The following is a 20570-nucleotide window of genomic DNA, read 5'->3' as shown; positions in this document are numbered from 1 at the left end:
CATAAAATCACACAGTATTAAGGTCACAATGGGTAAGTTTATTCAACGTCTTGGATATTTGAGTCTAAAGTACGTATAAGTCAACTAGTGCTACTGCAAAGCAAGCTTTCTTGGCCTTAGGACTTGCCTCAGAGCTTCTCTCCATCAGCACAGAAACACCCAAAGTCTGTTCTAGACCAAAGTGCTCGGGGGTGGGGGGATAAAAAGCCAACACAGAAAGGATGAACAGAAACCAGCTGTGCCCCCCAAAATACTCAGAAGTCATGTTACCTACAGCGAACAATGGTGTGGCTTGTTTGGGGAGGGGCCGTGAGGAGTGTGGTCCAGTCTTTTGCAGTGAAGATGCATCGTCTTCATCCTGCGCACCTTCTGCTTCTCTTAACCCTGAAGCAGCTTTCATGACCCATCCCCAGGCTTCCACCAAGCACTGCCTCCGCTTGGTCATCCGTCCTCCGCTTCAGTTCAATTCAACACTGACATTCAGGGAATGAACGCATAGGCTGGGGGGAGGGGGAGGAGGAAATGGGAAGAAACTTTCTTGGCCGAACCCCACCGTCCACAGACAAGGGCCCTCAGATGAGGAAGACGATGCCCTCGGAGACCATGACCTGGTTGTCATCCTGCATCCTGCTCAGCGCAGCCTGGATCTCCGCAGAGGAGAAGGGCTCTTCGTTGTCCCGATTGATGGATTCTGTGAGGCGACTCATGCCCACCGACTGTGCGTGAGCTTCCTGGAACACCCCCAGGAGGGCCGCCTTGAAGGCCTTCAACCTGCCCAGGACAGGAAAGACAGGGTGAAGGAGCAGGAAGAGGCCCACGTGCTCTCAGGCCAGATCGATGCTGCGGTCTATCAGCACAGGCATCCTCCAACTGCACAGCCTGCCCCGGCTGCTCCACGCCCAAGCTTCCCCCTTAAAGCTAAGCTGTTGTAGTACAGAGCTTCCTGCACAGTGAGAAATAACAGCATTTTAAAAACCAGAGGCCTCTGAGCATGTGCGAAACTGGCATCCATATACCATCGGCAGAAACGCAAACTTGGATGGCATCTTTGGGAGGCGAGTTAGTCACATGTACTACAATTTTAAAGTGCATCTCCTTTGACCCCAGGAATCCATTCCTAGAAGCTAACCCCACAGCTCTTCCCCCACCACTGCACAGTGATAAATGTTAAGAATGTTTTACTGTCAACAGCAGTCTTATGAAGGGTAAATGTCCACCATTAGAAAACAAAAATAAAAATTTACACATCCATACTATGGAAACCCTGCAGTCATTGAAAAGAGATCTCCATGTGCTGATTCAGAAAGTGCTTTAAGATATAGTTCAATGGGGCTTCCCTGGTGGCGCAGTGGTTGAGAGTCCGCCTGCTGATGCAGGGGACACGGGTTCGTGCCCCAGTCCGGGAAGATCCCACATGCCGCGGAGCGGCTGGGCCTGTGAGCCATGGCCGCTGAGCCTGCGCGTCCGGAGCCTGTGCTCCGCAACGGGAGAGGCCACAACAGTGAGGGGCCCGCTTACCGCAAAAAAAAAAAAGGAAAAAAAAAAAATGTAGTTCAATGGTTGTCCTGGGGGATGGAATTATACTTGATCTTAATGTTTTTTCCTAAATACTTTTCAATTTGTTCAAACTTTTTTCAGTGAAGACACTGTTTGAGTCTGTTAAGGTATTAAAAGAAAACAGCAAACCTTAGCCGTGGACTTACTTTGAAATCCAGGAAACATAAAATTTATAGATAAAACTTTCTGAACCTCTAGTGGTAAAAATTCTTTATCTCAAAACAAATGACAACAGTTCAGTGAGGAGAAAAAAAAAAAAAAAATATATATATATATATATATATATCTCCTACTGAGAGGAACCCAAGGTTACAGTGAGACACAACTTGTCCTTGCTCTATGACCCTTCTTCCTGAACTCACAAGGGTATTGATTTAAAATTCCCAGAGAGAATTATTTATAAAGCAAATGGTAAAACATAAACAACTGGGGATTCTGAGTAAAGAGTGTAAAGAATTCTTTACACTATTTTTGCAACTTTTTTCAAGTTTGAAATTGTCATCAGAGTAGAAACTGTTCTAAAAACCCTCGGGCCTCTAGTTCTGAGCTCCGTTGATAACAGCTTTTTTTCCTACCATCCCGGGGAGAGGTCTTCCCTCCTCACCTGGATTCACTCAACTCCGCCTTCTGGGACTCCTTGGTCTCCTGTGAGTCTGTCGCCTTTGGAGTGTGCACTTGAGGGGGAAAGGGTGGCAGAGAGTGGGAGGACGACAAGGTGAAGCCATGTCCACAGAGCCCAGAGGCCCCTCTCCAACCCCGCCCTCATGAGCCTGCAACACTCACTCCTGGGGCCCTCGGGGGCCAGCCAGGGCAGGCAGGGAGAAAGGCCTCAAGTCAGACAGGGGACCCTCAGCACACGGGATCTGGGACGCTCACACCAGGCTTGGCAAGGAGCACAGTTCACCGGGGAGGAAGCAGACAAGGGGGCAAAGCTTATTTCCAAAGTTCTGACTGAGTTTCCTGGGATTCTCGTGGACAGACCTCTTAGACACAGGGTCCCAAGTGGGGAGCCCACTGGGAGCCCACCAGCAAACGCAACAGGCAGAGCACTGAAGGGTCAGCAGTCAGCGACCACCTCGTACCACTAGGGGCCGCTCGCTTACCCTGAGGCATCTCCTCCTCCGTGTCGCTGAAGTCGTAGGGGTCATAGGAGTCCCCATCCTTGGCATCCGAGTGACGGGTCTTCCTCCTAAAGTGCCCACAGCAGTTAAGGGACGGGCTTTGGTGAGCTCCGTCCTGCACCTCTGACCACAGAGAACCATCTACATACAGTCCAAATGGAACACTAGGCCCAGGCCTGTACAAACTGCTGCCTTTTCTGAAAGAGACCAAACGTCTCTGGACTAGAGCACGAGCAGGCCCTGCTTCCCAACGCTCTTCTCTGTCGCCCACCCTCATAAATTCAACCACAGGTGTGAGAGGAAAAGATAACCTGGAGGAAAGACTTCTGAAATGTGGACTCAACAGCCTCCGTGCGGGTTACTGCTCCTCTACTTAGCCCTTCCCTAGCAGGAAAGAGGCCAAAAGCTTCACACCGAGGACAAAGGGGCTGTCACCCTCTCTGCTCGAGTCACCTTCACACTCTGACTCACTGCAGCACAGGTCTGGTCACCCCTCCCCGCAGCCTTGACCCCCTCCGCCCCTCCCCAGCCCTAATCTAAGTCTTTCATCTCCTTCCTCGGTGCCTCATCCGACCTCTTCCTCTTCTGCTCTTGGTCCTCCTGGCTTTTCTCCACTTCATCTTCTGTCTCCGATTCATCCTCACTTTGCTTCTTACGTTTCTTCTCCTTCTCGAGAACCTAGGACACCAAGCCACACGTGGGTGTGCAGGAGGGTCACAGATGCCAGGGACTGAGTAAAGAACAGTCCCTCCTGCACCATCGATAGCAGTGACTCCCTGGGTCTGATGACCTGGACTCTCTCATTCCTGAGTCCAGGACCAGGGGCAGGGGTTGGCTGCGACCCATGCTTGAAGCTGCTGGAAGCTGGGTGCCATACCCTTCTCACAGTATGTGCTCAAGGAGCGTTCACTGAATACAGAAATGAATGGAAAAAAGTCTATCCCGTAATGGTTAAGTGAAAAACAATTCATTTCTTTATAGATCAGGTGTTTAGTTTAAATTTAAGACAACCCCCATGCTAGCAAAGAGATTAAGTCAGGGGAAGGCCAGTGGAAAGACGCTGCTTTCCGCCAACAACCCAGATACAGGTGTCAACCGTGCACAGCTGTGAGGCACGAGCTCCGACAATTCATTCAGAGGAGCCTCAGGCCCAGCACCTGGATGCTCACCTTCTTGAAGTAAGCGTACTGGACCAGCTCCACAGCCTCTTCTGCATCCTGCATGTCCACGGTCTTGCTCATGCGGGCCTTGGCGTGGGCCGTGGCCAATCGAATCAGAGTTTCCAGTGTCCGGGCTGTCACTGGAGACGTCTGGGGGAGAAGACAAGGGGGCCCACTCATCCAAGTCCCCCCACGGCATGCCGGTCATGCCCGTCACTCCCACCACACAGAGAGGGAAAGACTCCACCAGAAAACCTCTGGAAAAACCAAGCCATGGAGCCAGAAAAAAGTACGTAAAATTCAGAAAGATAAAAACAACCAAGGAAACATGACTGAGGGCTGAGGGAGGGAGAACGAGGTGAACAGGGAAGAAAACCATCCAGCATCTTACAGCTGGAGAGGAAAGTGAGGAAGAACCTTTGCCGCAGGCCTGCAACGCGCCAGGATCCTGCTTTTATGTTCACTGTGTCAGTCAACAGCCTTAATAACCTGGAGCAGCTTTAGAGATGAGGAAAATGGGACTCAAAGAGCTTCCAATAATTTGTCTAATGTCATACTACATGGGGGTGTGAGAGAGGTTATCTGAGGACAAACTTTCTAAAGTTGGGTAAACCCACTTAGGTCCAGAGGAGAAGCACAATTCTGACATGTTCTTATCAAGTGGTTCCCAAAGGGGTGGGTGTTATCCCAAATGGGGGGGTGGGGGGTGGTGGAGGGTTCATCTTTTTAAAATGCTATTGTCTGAATGGCATCCCTGGTCTAATGGATCAGAATGTCTGGTTTAAGAATTCATTCCCTGTTGGTACAGTGGTTAGGACTCCACACTTCCACTGCCTAGGGCACGGATTCAATCTCTGGTCGGGGAACTAAGATCCCACAAGTCGTGCAGTGCAGCCAAAACAAAAAAAGTTTCAGATGATTCTGATGTGCCCTCCTAGGTAAGCAGCCCTGACATTATCCAACCTTCTCATTTTATGGGTTGAAAAACTGCGACCTGGGAGGTGAAAGGATGTGCACAAGTTGCAAACGTTACTGAAGCCCTGGGGTCAGAGCCCAGGGCTGGTTTTTCCACCACACCTCCCGTCCCCCATCCTATGATGCTTCAGGGATGTATCTGGTCACTTCTGCTTTCTAGTTTTCTAAATGATCACTTACAGCCAATCTGACATTCAAAAACAAATACATTCATATTTAAATAAATTCACCAATTTTTTTAATGATTTAGAAAGCTACCAGAGTATGTAGCTTATACATTCCATCGTAAACTCCAATTCTTGAATAACCTAAAGCTGATGAAATCCTAGCCTACACGAGCAGAACTACAGAGTCCAAACTGAGAGATTTACCAATCCCACTAAGACCACAACTAAGATAGTGTATTGTATTCAGTGAGAGGGCCTTTGACACACTGGAACATGTTCATGTGACAGGAAAAACAATTAAGAAGACAGGGGGCTGTTTAATCTGAAGAAAATAAGTCATACACAGTCTCCAGAAAACAAAATTAAGGCCCATGGGTAGAAGTCATGGAGAAGCAGGTTTAAGCTCAATAAATAGAAGAATATTCTAACATTTCAATGCAGTGATTCAATGTAGTGATTCAATGCAGTGATTTCAATGCAGGCATGCTGTAACTGGAGGTGTCAAGGAAGTCCCAGCAGGAATTCCAGAAGATGGAATTCTTGTCTGGGTGTAAGTCTGGAATAGATGATCTGGGGTCATGTCTGAATCCAAGAGTCTATGTCTCTATCACATCATGATGGTTTGGGACTTGGGTCTTTCTGCTGTGAAATCCTACCTATATAAACTACACTGCCCCAAAAGACTTCGATAAATTCACGGGCAGGTGTATTAGGTTTCTAGAAATAGCCTTGGATGATCATCATGGCTACGCAACTCCTAATTTTTTTTCGAAGTCCAGCCCAAATATCATACCCTTTGGGAATCCTTCCCTGACATTCATATCCCTTCTGGAAAGTCTAAAGGAAAAATTAACAGCTTCTGCATCTACACTCCAACTGTCTTTCACATTCATTCCCCTTTGGGTACTACACCGTGGTATATAATTATAGGTATATATGACCTTTTCATCTACTTTCTGCCTCCCGGGCCCAGGACTGAGCTCTTGGGGGACTGCAAGTAAGAACAGAGACTCATTCAGTTCCCAGAAGTCGCTCACGTTTGCTGAATGTTTTTTTCTTTTTTTGGCCGTGTGGCACGGCTCGCAGGATCTTAGTTCCCCAACCAGGGATCGAACCCGTGCCCCCTGCAGTGGAAGCGCGGAGTCTTAACCACTGGACCACCAGGGAAGTCCCACATGTTTGCTGAATAAATCACAGCTTCTGGAGGCCAATGTCATCTGAACTCATGAGAAACACATTAGCTCTGGGGTTCACATTGCATTTTCCTTTGTAAAAGGAAATGATTACAGTAGTGTAACAGGAAGCCCTTCAGGCCACAAAGAAAAAGGTAAGGAATCACTCAGTTAAAATGCTTCCAGTGCTCCCAGGGAGCAGGGACTCCCTCCCCAGCCTCATCCTGAGGGGCTCCGGTCACCCTCCGGTCACTGTCCCACAGGCAGGCTCACCCTGGCGGTGTCCGAGCTCATGCTGTCCTGGCTGCGCAGGCATGAGTACTCCTCTGCGATGTAGGCGGCCGACTCCTGCGTCAGGATGGGCTTGATGATTTTGGCCACGTGGATGTATTTCCTCATGAAAGCTGCACTCACCATCTTCTCCCTGGACCCGCACACGGCAAATTTCACTCCCCTGCCACAGCCTAGCACCTGCCTGGGGTCGTAGCCTTGCCCCTCCTCAGGGAAGTCAAGGTCACGTGACAGAGCAGAGCTACAGCCTGGAACCCAGTGTCACAAACCCCATTCATACACAGCATGTACAAGACCCTCTCACATACTTTTATTTAATTCTATGGTGTTACTTAGGTATTACTTGTGAAGTAGGTAGTTTAGGTACGAAGTGTAGGTGTTATCTGTCCTATTTTATCAGTGGGAAAACTATGGCTCAGAGAATCTTAAGTGGACTCAAATTTCATTTTCTGACTCCAAATTCTACATTCTTAAACCAACAGGTTTGAAGATTACACTATGCTTCCAACTGCACCAAGGCCAAAAATAGAGGAATGGGATCTCACATGTCAGGCACTGAGCACAAGTCTCCTTTATCCAAATCCACTTGCAACATTTCCAGTGCTTGCGATCTACCGCCCCTTCAACAAAAGCTCACCACGAATGGCCACGAGACTTGTGCAACACTTCATGTACACAGGTAACATGACACACCCACCATCAGTTAGGTGGGCGTCAAAGCCTTCCATTTTAGGAAAAGACCAGAACCTAAGCTTGATCACCCACGAACATTCACACGGCAAGTGGCCATGAAAAAGGGTGCATCTGTGGATCCAGAAGAGAAAACAGGCCCCCATGATTATGACCCCAAGCATGATCTTGGCCTGGGCAGCACATATAAACATGCTCTACACAAATCTCAGGTTCCCTCCAGGAAGAGGTGTGAAGAACGCTCACTTCTTTTTCTTGGCCCCATGCAGAAGGCTATCATGCTTCTCGTAGATCTGGGTGTCCTGCTGGTCTTCCTGGCTAAAGTTGGGATCCTCCGTGGCCAGGATATCCACGGCACTCCCTAGAGGCATAGCTGGAAAACCAAGTCAGGAGAAAGAATAAGAAAGAGCTGAACCCAGGGGAAATCGCTTCTTCTGAAGAGATACAAGACTCTCAAAGCAAGGACCCAGAAGGAAGCAGACACGTGAGCCCCACAAATAAGGAGGCAGAACCACCTGGCCCACAGAAGAGGCTCAAAGGTGTTCCCAGACCCTGAAATGGACAAGAGACACACCGTAGGAACCAGGGAGGCGAGGGCACCTTCCACATCACCCCAGATGCTACCACGCCCACCAACGCCAGGCTGGGTCTGAGAGTGCGGCCTGTGTCTAGGTGCCCTCCCCTCAGTCAGGTTTCCTCTTCCCCCGGCCTCACCGTCACCGTCCTGCTCGCCAGGTGCCCGGTAGCGGTGCATTCTGAGGACGTGGTCTGAGATCTCCCTATCGTGCTCGGGATCCATCTGATCCAGCATGATGAAGAGGAGGTCGAATCGGGACAGCAGTGAGTCCTGCAGCCCGATGTTCTCCATGGGGGTCTTGTACTGATCGTACTGGGTGGGGAACACGAGAAAAAAGGAGAGTGGAGACAACATCAATGCGAAGAAAGAACAAGGAGGCCGGATCGGTTAGGTGAGTGAGAACAGAAGACCAGACCTTCAAACGCAAAGCGAATAAGCAGTGAAGATGTAAAGCATTTCCAGGCTACTAAGAAACTGAATTCATTTCCTCTATGTGCAGCCCTCCTCTGACGCTCAGCTGACCTGAGCAAGCTCAGAGCCCCACGCCCTTCCTTCCAGGTAAACAGAGCCCCACCTCCTCGCTCCATTGCCTCTAGCAAACTGACTGTGGGTCTCAAAACCAGCCTTCTCCTCCCCAAGCTTCACTCTGCTCCTCAATCAGAGGCAGGACTAGCTCTGGAAGATGAGTCCCTCTTCCCTACTTATTATGAAGACATGACAAGCTGGCTAAGCCAGAAACACCTGGAGCCTCTGGCTTCCTTACTCAGAAGGTACTGGGTAAAGTCTCAACAAAAACGCGTGATAATCTATAAACTATAATGTCTTAAGGATCAAGGGAGGTTTTCCTGGGACTCAAGAACGCCTATACTCTTATCTTTCAACTCCCAGGCCTACGAGCTGACGCCTCCCCACGTCAGTCAGAGGCCTGACAACCTCGTAGGTAACATTAACGATTCTGGCCACGTTCACATTCCAGGACCTGCCATCTTCTCCCTACGTTCCCCAGAGAAATTCTTCAGAATGACGTAACACGTGTTACCATTAATCTAAAACTGTATGGTTCTCAACCCACACTATGCATTAGAACTAACCTACGAAGCCTTTCTAAACCATAGCTACCAAGAGCCCCAACCCAGAGATTTGGATTCAGAAACTCTGGGCTGGGGACTAGGCACCCGTATGTTTAAAAAATGCCAGCAAAACAGGTATTCTCATTCACTGCGGGATCATAAGTTGTCAGAGCACAGCATGGGCTATGGGTTCGAATCCTCTCTGCCATTTTCTGCCATTTTCTAGCTTGTGACTCTTGAGCGAGTTACTTAACCTTTTATGCCTTCATTTTCTCATCTGTAAAATGAGGATAATACCTACCTCACAAGGTTATTGTGAGAGTGAAAGGAGTTAATAAATATAAAGCATCTGTAAGTATTAGTTAATAGTATTATAATGGTACAATCTTTAAAAGGGCAATTTGGCAATCTCTACCATAAAAATGCATGTAACTGTTAATCCAATGATTCCATTGCTAAGTATTCATTCCCAAATGCTTAACAAAATGCACATAAAGGGATGTTCACTACAGTTTCATTCATAATAGCAGAGGGGAAAGGGAAAACACCAAACGCCTATCATTTGGAGACTGGTTAAACAAATTATTATAAGTCCATACAATGGAATACTAGACAGCTGCTTAAAAGAAAACAAAAACAAAACCCCTAAACTCAGCAAACCCGAAGCTGGATAAATATAAAAGATTACACCTAAGCACATCATAGTCATACTAAAAAACAAAGATAAATAGATTAATTCTTAACAAGGAGATAGTGTATTTACTGGCACATGCTAAGTTTTGTTTTTTTGTTTTTCTTTTCATGCTAAAGTTTTTGTTTCCTGAAACACTCAAGAGCCATCAGTGGTCATCTCTTGGGAAAGGAACAGGAGAGAGAAGGCAGGCTATTCATTTCCTTATTATATCTCTCTGCTCTGTTCATAAATCCTCCGACCATCTGCATGCAGTACTTTTATTTCAGTGTCAGTGTAGGTTACCTGGGTTGTGAGGCTGCAGGTCACTTTTGTTTTCTTCTTTGTATTTTTAAAAACTTATTTTAAATAAATAACTTTCCAGGGGATTCTGACATGGATGAACGGGTGAGGAACCACTGCCCTAAACCAGGGACAGTAACAAGATGACAAGCTTACTTTGGTCTGTGGCCTGTTGCTCCCCAGGTCACCTGGAATAAACTTTGCAGCCTAGTCACTCAGCAAAACCAAATGAAGGTGAGGACAACAGTTGAGTGCCTGATTCCACTCACCCTGCCGTAGACAGGGTTGGCGGCTGCCAGAACACTGCAGCGGGCATTGAGCCGAGCGTGGATGCCGGCCTTGGCGATGGTGACTCGGCCCTGCTCCATCACCTCGTGGATGGCCGTGCGGTCCATGTCAGACATCTTGTCAAACTCATCGATGCAAACCACACCTCGGTCAGCCAGGACCATGGCCCCCGCCTCCAGACGCCGCTCCCCTGGGAGGTGGGGAGGGAAAAACACACACTACCATCCAGGTTGTAGGGGACGGGACTAGATGTCAGTCTCCTTCCTAAGCACCTCGCACTGCCATACATGAGAACGAGAGTGTAGTTAAGAGGTGTCAGCACCTAGACTCAGAGGAAACCCTGAGGAAGCTTGTATCTGAACAGTATTCCTTGTCCCACTTTGATATCTAAGCAGCTAGCCTCCAACACACTTCCTTCACAGATTTCCTCTCTTTATCCTCATCTTCAAGCCATTTCCCAACTAGATCTCTGTTCTCTTTTCACTGGTCTTCAAATCCCTTCCTCTAACGTATAAAGCAGTACAATCTTCTTTTTTATTTCCCTTCAAATGTCAAAAGTTGCTCCTTCACAGCTCTTTCCAACAGCCTTCCAGGAGACATTCTTGTCATTAGAGGGCCACCCAAACATTTCAATAATTCACCCATTGTTGCCAGATACTTGGTCCTCTCCAATCTGGCCCACACTAACCTCTCAAGTGTATCTTCCCAATACAGGCCAGCGCCTGGAGCAAGCTCAAACCATCTATGCTCATCTCACTGCTGGACCTCTGCCAAGGACCCTTCCACCCATACCTGTTTCCTGGTCTGTGGTGACAGCGGCCGTGAGACCCACTCCAGACGAGCCCCGGCCGGTGGTGGGGATGGCCCGAGGTGCGGTACACAGTACGTACCGCAGAAGCTGGGACTTGGCGACCGATGGGTCTCCTGTAATGGGACGGGGCAGCCGTGACTCTTGGAAACTCCCTTGCCCCCCAGCAAGTGCTGCTTTTCTAGCACAGCTCTTGACACAATAGAAATGTATAGTAACAGGTTGTTAATATTATTTCTTTCCCTTTCCCTTTCCCATTCACAGAAGAATATATTTTAGACATTATAAATCAGGAACCCCAGAAATAATAAAAATAATTTAAAAAATTCATTTTAGACTTTTGTCCTTTGATGGGACTGAAACACAGCCAGGTACAGACACACAATTTGACAGATGATAGATTCCTGCAACCACACCCCACAGGGGGAGACCAGGAGACTAAACCAACACCGTACCTATTAGAAGGATATTGATGTCCCCACGGATGTGGCTGCCATTCTCTAGGTCTCGTTCCACTCCTCCCAAGAGCAAGCAGAGGATTGCCTTTTTGACATAGTCATGCCCATGGATGCTGGGGGCCAGCGACCTGGCCAGCTGGTCAAAGATATCCTGGAGGAAGAACAACCACGGAGTGAAAAGCCTAAGGAGCCTCCATGGGGTTGGATGAACTCACTTCAGCCCACAGAAGATGGTTGAAGAAATACACTGTTCTTAACTGTAAAAGCTTCTTCTCTAAGACTTTCACACCGATCAGAGCATTATCAGAACAGACACAGAGGAAGCCTGGATTCCAAAACCTGCTCAGAGCTTTAATCTTTAGGAAAAAAAGTGCTTCCAGGCTCAAAACATTTTAGTTTTAATAAGACTATGTATTGTGCTTCAGCAGTAACCTGTCACACATGCATAGATTTTGTTCAATTCTGAATGAGAACATTCTGTCTTTAAAAGGAGAAATTTTTTAAAGAAAAATAAATTAGAGAACTAAAACAAAAATAACGTATTTTATCTTTAAGTAACCATGTATCACTGGTGTATTCCGTATAGACTCCTTGGTACACTAACATTCTAACTCCTAATATTTGTATTAGGTTCACTTAGCAGGTAGCACAACAGAAATATTAAAGAAAAACAGCAAAAACACCCTTTTGCTTACTGACTCAAAACTAGAAGCTGGCACCAAATACTTCCGAGAAAAAGCCTTGACCTTCCTCCTGATGCAGTACAAAGATGGCCATGCCCAAATACGACCCTAACAAATCCATCCCCACCCTCAAATCCTCAAAGGACGCCACACCTTGGAACGGGTTTTACTGAACTTCTTGATCTTGGCTATGTCCTCAGCAGAGAAGGAAGGCTGAACGTCCTTGCTCATCTGCTTCACGTTACAGGCAATCAGGACAGTCCTGGGACAGAGAGGACAGTAAGAGGCTATTTTCAATTCCTAACACCAAAGCCTTCTTAGGCTCCTAACCTAGAACAGCAAATCAGAAAAAAATAAAGAAAAGAAAAAACAGAGAAGCAAAGCTGTTCCGAATTCAACCACTGATTCTCTTCATCTATGACACAAATATGTTGATGGTGCCTCACCCTGGGAATTTACCTCCTGCTGACCCACAGAGCTTGGGACAGTGTATGGGAGGGAGGTGGGAACATGCAAGAAACCCCCAGGTAAGCCAGGAGGCTGTAATATGTGACCAGTAACTCCCACTTCTAGCATAAGACAGTATGGCGAGTTTTATCTCCCAGGCAGGTAGAGTGTTTCACCAGTCCAATGTAACTCTGGGGAAGATGGCAAACTGGAGAAAGACTGCTACCAGAATGTACTCTGCCAGCAGCATTCCAAACACCTCAGGACGAACCATCTACCTGAAGGTCCCTGAGGTGTAGCCTCCCTTCTTTCCAGGAAGGCAGCGGTAGGTCCCCACCACCTGGACCCGGTCACCGGGCTTCACTCTGTCCACCAAGTCATTATCCAGTATGACGTCCACGGAGCGGGGAAGCTGGCCAGCGGGAGCCTTCTCTGGCATCTCCTGGATGGTGATGATCTGGTGGTCTTTGTAGACAGAAAGGCCATATTCTGTCTCAAGGGGATTGTTTTCCTCATCCTGGAAAAGTCACACAGAGAGGCAGTCATCTCGACCATGTCTTAGAATGCCACACTCGTTTGTTGTAGGAAACAAATATAATTTGTAGATAAACCGCACGAGATTAGTATCCAGGAACAATAAACGCCAAATATCTTCTCCAGTTTTTTCCATTCCTGTCTGTTCTAGTTACAAACCATCTAATGGAAGGGGTGATCTACAGCCAGAAGGGACCATGGCTGCATTAACATCTATACTGAGATCCTTACTTCCCCTATGCTATGACTCGGTATTTCTACTCCTAGGTAATACCCAACACCAACGTTCACCCAAAGCCACACACTACAATGTTCACAGCAGCACTATTCCAAATAGCCAAAATCTAGAAAATATCCTAATGCCATCAACAGAATGGTTAAATAAGTGTGGTATAGCCACACGAGTGAATACTACACAGCAGTGAAAATATATGGAGTACACCTATACACATGGATGAAACTCAAAAACGTATGTTGAACAAAAGAAGCCCAACACAGATGAGCATTTAGATAAAATATAAAAACAGGGAAAAGTACTCGAAGCTGCTAGATGTCAGGATCTCGAGAGCAGTGTGGCTTCAAGAGGGACTTCTGAGCACTAGTAAGGTGCTGTTTCCTGGTTTGGATGCTGACTTTATATAGAGCTTGTAAAATTTCACTGAGCTGTACACTTATGTAAGCTTTTCTGTATATTAAACTTCAATAAAAACATTTCAAAGTTTTACTTCCTTGCCATTTGAATTTTCTAGAAACACAGCAGCTATCACTTGTGGAGTGCCTACTATGTGCAAGGCACTGTGCTGTAACTTCACAAAATTATCTCATGTAATCATCACAACTCAGTCCCAAAAGCTGGTATTTTCCACATTTTACAAACAAGGAAACTGAGGCTGGGAGAGGATAAAGAAGTTCTCCACGGTCCACCAAAGCCCATGCTCTTAAGAACCACACTAGACAACCTCCAGGAGACCTGGTCTGGTGTATTTCAGGTCCTGAGCAAAGAAGCTTGGCCACAGCAATCAGCAGAGTACCCCTGAGTAATTCCTGGAGAATAAATTCTAGAAAGTAGCGATCTTAATGAACAAGAGAGCCAGGTGACTGAGGAAATGCAACTGGCCTGAGAGTAAAAAGACAGGCTCCTGTCCTCAGGGCCATCACTAACTGGAACATAAGTAGTTCTAACTGGAGGCTCGCTGAGCTTCACATTTCACCTGAGATAGACTAAATGGTTCTCAAGTATGACTCAGTTACAATTCTAAGAAACTCAGTCTTGTTTATGTTACGATTCCTCCACCAGTTGATAAAACTGTAGACAAGGACTGGGTCTTCTTTACATCTGTGTCCTCCTCAGTGCCCGACAATCCTTTGGATACAGTCGCTCTCAATTAAAATTTGATGGCAGGGGCTTCCTGGTGGCGCAGTGGTTGAGAGTCCACCTGCCGATGCAGGGGACACGGGTTCGTGCCCCGGTCCGGGAGGATCCCACATGCCGCGGAGCGGCTGGGCCTGTGAGCCATGGCCACTGAGCCTGCGCATCCGGAGCCTGTGCTCCGCAACGGGAGAGGCCACAACAGTGAGAGGCCCGCGTACCGCAAAAAAAAAAAAAAAAAAATTTGACGGCAGGGACACGCAGAGATAAAATGTGTTCAGACATCAAGTAATCAGTATTAGTCATCTTCTCTTGTCTCTAAGTAAGAAGACTTCGCACCATCCTCAATGCAGACCAATCTGAACACCAAGACTAAAGCCATTCTCCATGTCAACCTTCTCTCAAATCCACAGTAAAATATTTGCAGAGATTTCAGAGATTTCAGAGTAACATTACTGCATAAGTATTTTTCCATATTACTCTAAGTAGATTACAAAATCATATGATATTATAACTTTGCTAAAAGATCAACGTACATTAGATGACTTTTGTTCCTTCTTTCAATTCTTCCATAATTTTCCAAGTTTTCTAAAGAGAATATTTTTTCTTTAAAAAAAAAAAAGAATTGTGGACTTTCCATATTAAACTCTGACTAGCAATCAATCTTTCCTTCAAATTAATCCTTACTTTTCATCTTATTCACATCTAGAAGAAAGACTTCAGATATTACCCAATTACTTGCATTAAAACAGACATCTTTGAGCCCAACCTCTAAAGAGGTCCAATCAATTCATTCTCCTCACCTTGGTAGGATAGACAGAGCTGGATGGAAAGGCCACCAGGGTGGTGAGATCAGAATAATGTCGCTCTATGGTCTTCTTGGTAGCAGGACAGTAGTGAACACTGCGGACGACTTTGGGACGAACTAGAGAGCCTATAGGAATGGAAAGTCACCCAACTAGACAGTGAGAAGGAGGATGTAACCCCGGCAAGCCCACGATGACTCCAAATACTGTGTTCTTCCAACTAGTTGAGCAATTTCAATACTACTTGTCATTAATTCACCTTTATACCTAGAACAACACCATAATCCAAGTAAAACTTCAAGTACAGCTGATCCTGACTGAGAAGTAGTAGGAGTTCACGGTCAGAATGAGGAGACTGCCAAGAGCCACGACTCCTCCACTCTCAGCCAACTTCATCATTCTGCTGGCACAGGTGGTCACTCAAAGTCCCCCTAGTTACTGTGCAATACTTGAGCTCCTCCAAGTTTCACCCCGTAATTTCAGTGCTCCACCTTTCTGAAGCCATTAGCTCCCCAACTCTACTCCACCTCTCCTGCCTTCCAGCCCCCCAAGCCTATGCCACCTCCATTCCGTTAGTCCCCCACTTTAGCCCACTCACATTTAGTGACAATGCCCTCCACACAGACGACACAGCTAAGGAAGCAGGAGGTAAGAGTCCGGGGAGAGACATGCTTGGAGCCAAAGCTGCCCTCCAAGCCTATATAGAACTCCTCATACTGCTTGGCATATGTAGCATCAATGGAGGCCACAAAATCCTTCAATGCCCGCTGGAAGGCAACCAGCTCCTCAAAGGCATTGCTCAGGAGGCTGCAGACGGGCGAGAGAAAGAATCATTAGGCAGACAGGGCAGAACTCAAAAAATGACCCACAAAACAGAAGTGGACATTCTTAGATCATCAAAGCTTTGACGGCAAAATCTAGCTTCTACTTTCTCCTGCCATCCTACAAGGCCCAGTACAATACATCAGAACTGAGGGCCAACTTTTAATTCAACGATGGAGAAATGATACTCAGTTAAACATGGAACAAGGAGCTCTTGAGAAGAAAATGTCCACCACCTACTTTGTGAAGAGAGGTAAAAAACATAGGAGCTGGTGAGACACTAAGGGCTTCAGGGTCAAAAACATTTCATCCAGGTCCTCTCCTGTGAAGCCTGCTCCAATCCAGGGAAGAGAGGGGAGCCATTCTCACTCAGGGCCAGGATGTGCCCTTGGAGACCCCCAACCACTCACCGGTTAGCCCTTTTCTCGTTTTTCCTACGCAGGTCATTCACGTTGACAATCAACCGGTACTGGTTGTCACTGATCAGCTCCCGAACTTTGCTTTGATAAATTCCCTGGTCTTCCTGCAAAATAGCCACCGCATGCCACAGCAGCCACAAATTCAAAAATCAGATGTTTTTAAACAGAGGCAGCTCTCACAGCAAGAAAAATATATCCATCTCTGCGGCACATCTGAACCCCAATTTCTCCCACGTTTTCACTCACTAGCCTCGGATTCCAAATACGCCCTAAGAGGCCAGTGTATGAATTATAATGACTTCCTCAAGGTCCATATTATTCCTATTATCACCAACAGCTCTTCTGTGTGCAGTCATTTCTCAACCTTTAATGGGGAATTAAAACGAGCTCGTAAGGCTACGAGGACAACAAATAAAAACTTTGTCAAAGTGTAAATTAAACGGACTTTTAATATGCATATCAAAGTGACTTTTCCTTGCAGAATTTTGTATGGAATGAAAATATTTCATTTCCCTATCATCTGTATAATATACAAAGAGTTCCTACATCCGGACCTAGGAGTAGGGAGCCTTAGCTACATTTACAAACAGCACTATCAACACTTCAAGATGTTTTTACCAACGTTCCACGGCTGTCAGTCTTAAATTGCATGTAAAACCCCCTTTATCTGCATACCAATACTCTTTCCCCGCAACCCACTAGATATGGAAAAAGATTGCGGCCAAATCTCCGGTTAGGAAGTCGGTCACTAAAACCTGGGGACCCTAAAATGCGGCGGGTCACTACCGTTTTCCTGCCGTCCTTCCCCTCACCCTCCCCTCAAGTTAAGAGAGCAGGGAGTGATCAACGTGGTCTTTGCAGCTGGTTTGCACTTGGAGGAAACCTGTTGCCTTTCGCGAGAACGGCCACCATTTGTACCTGGGAAAAAGTCACAGGATCGCTTTTAACCACTGACTCCGCCTCTAGGAAAGCTACGAGGTAAGGGCGGAAGGTCCCGAGCCGCTGCCCCGCAGCCGCCGCCTGGAGGCCCGCGGCCTCCCTCGGCCCGTGCGCGGCCCTAAGGCTCCCAGCGCCCTAGTCTCGCGACCCGGCGCCTCTCTCACCTCGTCGTCCAGGAAGTCCAGGTAGTCTCTCTGCGCCTCTCTCAGCTCCACATCGTCCAGCACCACGGTCCCCGCCATGCTCGCCGCACGGAAACTTCTGCCACCGGAGCCGTGCTGAGGGCCCCTGGCTGACCCTGCCCCAGCGCTAAAACTTCCCAACTTTTCCCGCCAACAAAAGTAACCTTAAGGAAGGGGCGGGGTATCTTGTAGGGTATTTACATTCTGATTGGCTGAATCCTCTTACGCAAGAATAGAGAGTATCCAATCGAGAGCTGCTTCTTCTCCAAGTTTTCCGCGCGGCGCCTCGCTGTGGCGGGAAAAGTGCCATCCGGGGCCCTCTCCGCTCCGCCCTTACTGACGGGAAAGCTGACCAATAGGACGAGAGGATGCTAGCGGAGCCCGTTCATTGGGCAGCCGGAGGGCCGGCGAGACCTGGGAGCACTGCATTCTGGGAGTCATAGTCTTCCCCCTTATTTCCGGATGTTTTATAAGGGTTTTTTTTTTTCAAGTTGTGGTTTCCTGACCTGCTGCAGAGTAAAGAAACTCAGCCCGGAGTTTGGGCTGAAAGTAGACTAGACGTCAGAGCATGGAGGTTTAGAACGCAGGGAAACAAAAACATAAAGGCAAATCGTTTTAAAAATATATTCAAATCAGGTATGTTTTTCAAACCACCAACCTCTAGTGGCATCCAGGGGGAAAAAGTGAATTTCGAGAATCTGTGGGTGGAAAATAGAATCACAGCATCTTTGGGAGAGGTTCTTTAGTTCAGTGAGACCCGTTTGCCATCTGAATACCGTGGCTTGAAGTACCCCATAAAAAACGAAAATCTGGACGTAATTACTACACCATCCTACTTGCCAACGGGTAAGTTAAAGGTTTTCTCGCCTTCTGAGAAGATCACAAGTTCATTTTGAAAAACTTAGTTTATTGAAAGATATTTAAACACAAGGAGAAACAAAAAAGGTGTTTCAAGCCACTCTTAAGTATCGATTAGTAATTAAAATATAGCAAATCTGAAATGATAAATAAAAGACCAATTGCATATTGCGATTTTTTTCTTTTCTTTTCTTTTCTTTTTTTTTTTTTGCGGTACGGTACGCGGGCCTCACACTGTTGCGGCCTCTCCCATTGCGGAGCACAGGCTCCGGACGCGCAGGCTCAGAGGCCTTGGCTCACAGGCCTAGCCGCTCCGCGGCATGTGGGATCTTCCCGGACCGGGGCACGAACCCGTGTCCCCTACATTGGCAGGCGGACTCTGAACCACTGCGCCACCAGGGAAGCCCTGTTTCGATTTTTTAGCTTTATTTTTGAGGTGTAATTTATATACAGTAAGATTCACAAATCTTACATATACAGCTCAATGAATTTTTATTATGTATACATCCCCGTAACCACCCAGTACACAGTGAGGAGCAGTCCCATCGTCCCTAAATGGTTTTTTTGTTTGTTTGTTTTTTTGCGGTACGCGGGCCTCTCACTACTGTGGCCTCTCCCTGCTGGGGCCTCTCCCGTTGCGGAGCACAGGCTCCAGACGCGCAGCCTCAGCGGCCATGGCTCACGGGCCCAGCCGCTCCACGGCATGTGGGATCTTCCCGGACCGGGGCACGAACCCACGTCCCCTGCATCAGCAGGCGGACTCTCAACCACTGCGCCACCAGGGAAGCCCCCTGCATGTATTTTTAATTTTACTGAACAGGACTAGACACCTAGTAATTCTATATTTGAAATTTAGGCCAACTAATTATTAAATTATGTTTGAGGGTCTCCAGGACTCATTGTGCTTAAGTATTATGTTTGAGGGTCTCCAGGACTCATTGTGCTTAAGTACTTAAGTATTTTAAGTATAAGCTGCCTAAACAATATCAATATATATGCCTTCTATTTGTATGTGTATATATATATATTTAGTTATTATACAGTTTATAGTTAGCATTTTTTGTGTGTCATCCTAGCGGGCAGATACATCAATCCTTAGTCAAAGGAAAAAGGCTGTCATCTGCCTGCTCGCTTTATATATATATATATATATATATATATATATATATATATATATAAACAGGCAAAAAAAAAGAAAACAGAAAGAAAGGAATTCTAGATGAAGATTCTGTTTGCAATTATGTAGTAAGAGATAATTACTCATTAACTTGAGAATACCATTATCACTTGATCATACTGTCATTTTGTGACTGTATTGAAGGTAATGCTGACAATATTCTCTTCTCTGAAAACAACTTGAAATTAACACTAAAAGAACCTGGAAGCTTAGTTCAAACAAGAAATCAAATTATTTCCAATGGAAAGTCCAAAGGAGTAGAAATATAAAAACCAAACCTTTGACTCTAACACACTTTTCTGTGGGCTTTAGTTTTCTCATATAAAAGATGAGGAAATTAGAAAATCTGTAACATTCCATGAACCTATGGCAAATTTGGAAACTGTAAAGACAATTCCTTTTTTTTTTTTCCCCCCTGTGCCATGGGGCTTGTAGGATCTTAGTTCCCCGATCAGGGATTGAACCCGGGCCCCCCGGCAGTGAAATCACGGAGTCCTAACCACTGGACGGCCAGGGAATTCCCAACAATTCCTTTTAGAATTGTGGAGTTCAGCACATGGAACCATCCTGCCGTGGTTCTGGATAAAGACTTGATTTCCCTTAATGTCTTTATCTTCATCTGTGAAGGACATTCAGATTTATTTTAAATTTTTATTTTATATTGGAGTATAGTTGATTAACAATGTTGTGTTAGTTTCAGGTATACAGCAAAGTGATTCAGTTATACATACACATGTTTCTATTCTTTCTCAAATTCTTTTCCCATTTAGCTTATTACAGAGTACTGAGCACAGTTCCCTGTGCTATACAGTAGGTCCTTGTTGGTGACACTCAGATATTTAATTGGTATTTCTCCCTTTCATTAGGGCGTGAGATCTTTGAGCAGAGAAAGTGTTTCCTTCGTTATTCCCTGCTCCTCCAAACTGCTCAGAAAGGACAATCAATCAGGTTGCTAAAAGAAAAAAGTTAGGGGCATTCATATGTATGTCATAGAGTCCGGTGGAGCCAGCGCCCTCCTCTACCAGAA

General features: G+C 46.5%; 2 protein-coding genes across 2 annotated transcripts in view; one reads left to right on the top strand and one right to left on the bottom strand.

The window, feature by feature from the left end:
* Positions 1 to 17: 17 nt before the first annotated feature.
* Positions 18 to 17687, bottom strand: MCM3 (minichromosome maintenance complex component 3). Its single transcript, XM_004328193.4, has 17 exons — positions 17491 to 17687; positions 16379 to 16491; positions 15745 to 15953; positions 15144 to 15274; positions 12716 to 12954; positions 12144 to 12252; positions 11305 to 11458; positions 10834 to 10965; positions 10023 to 10231; positions 7848 to 8022; positions 7380 to 7506; positions 6426 to 6576; positions 3848 to 3988; positions 3253 to 3356; positions 2661 to 2746; positions 2162 to 2231; positions 18 to 771 (listed from the first exon to the last, which is right to left on the bottom strand). The coding sequence occupies exons 1-17, from the start codon at positions 17566 to 17568 to the stop codon at positions 573 to 575; spliced, it is 2427 nt and encodes an 808-aa protein (XP_004328241.1). The 5' UTR covers positions 17569 to 17687; the 3' UTR covers positions 18 to 572.
* Positions 17688 to 17983: 296 nt separating this feature from the next.
* Positions 17984 to 20570, top strand: part of PAQR8 (progestin and adipoQ receptor family member 8) — a 114611-nt gene continuing 112024 nt past the window's right edge. The window contains exon 1 of the mRNA XM_073810625.1: positions 17984 to 18354. The gene's annotated coding sequence lies outside the window, so the exon portion shown is untranslated. The remainder of the gene's footprint in view (positions 18355 to 20570) is intronic.

Source organism: Tursiops truncatus, chromosome 10 (assembly GCF_011762595.2).
Source record: "Tursiops truncatus isolate mTurTru1 chromosome 10, mTurTru1.mat.Y, whole genome shotgun sequence".
In the NCBI taxonomy this organism is placed as follows: Eukaryota; Metazoa; Chordata; class Mammalia; order Artiodactyla; family Delphinidae; genus Tursiops; species Tursiops truncatus.
This window is presented reverse-complemented; position numbering and strand designations above follow the sequence as displayed.

Bases quoted from the DNA above. Each gene is read 5' to 3' on its own strand.
- MCM3 (XM_004328193.4), bottom strand. From the start codon at position 17,568: ATGGCGGGGACCGTGGTGCTGGACGATGTGGAGCTGAGAGAGGCGCAG. The intron at 10,966-11,304 runs GTACGGTGTTGG...GTCCCATTACAG, and splicing joins CATCAATATCCTTCTAATAG to GAGACCCATCGGTCGCCAAG. The intron at 10,232-10,833 runs GTATGGGTGGAA...CCCACCTCCCAG, and splicing joins CACCACAGACCAGGAAACAG to GGGAGCGGCGTCTGGAGGCG.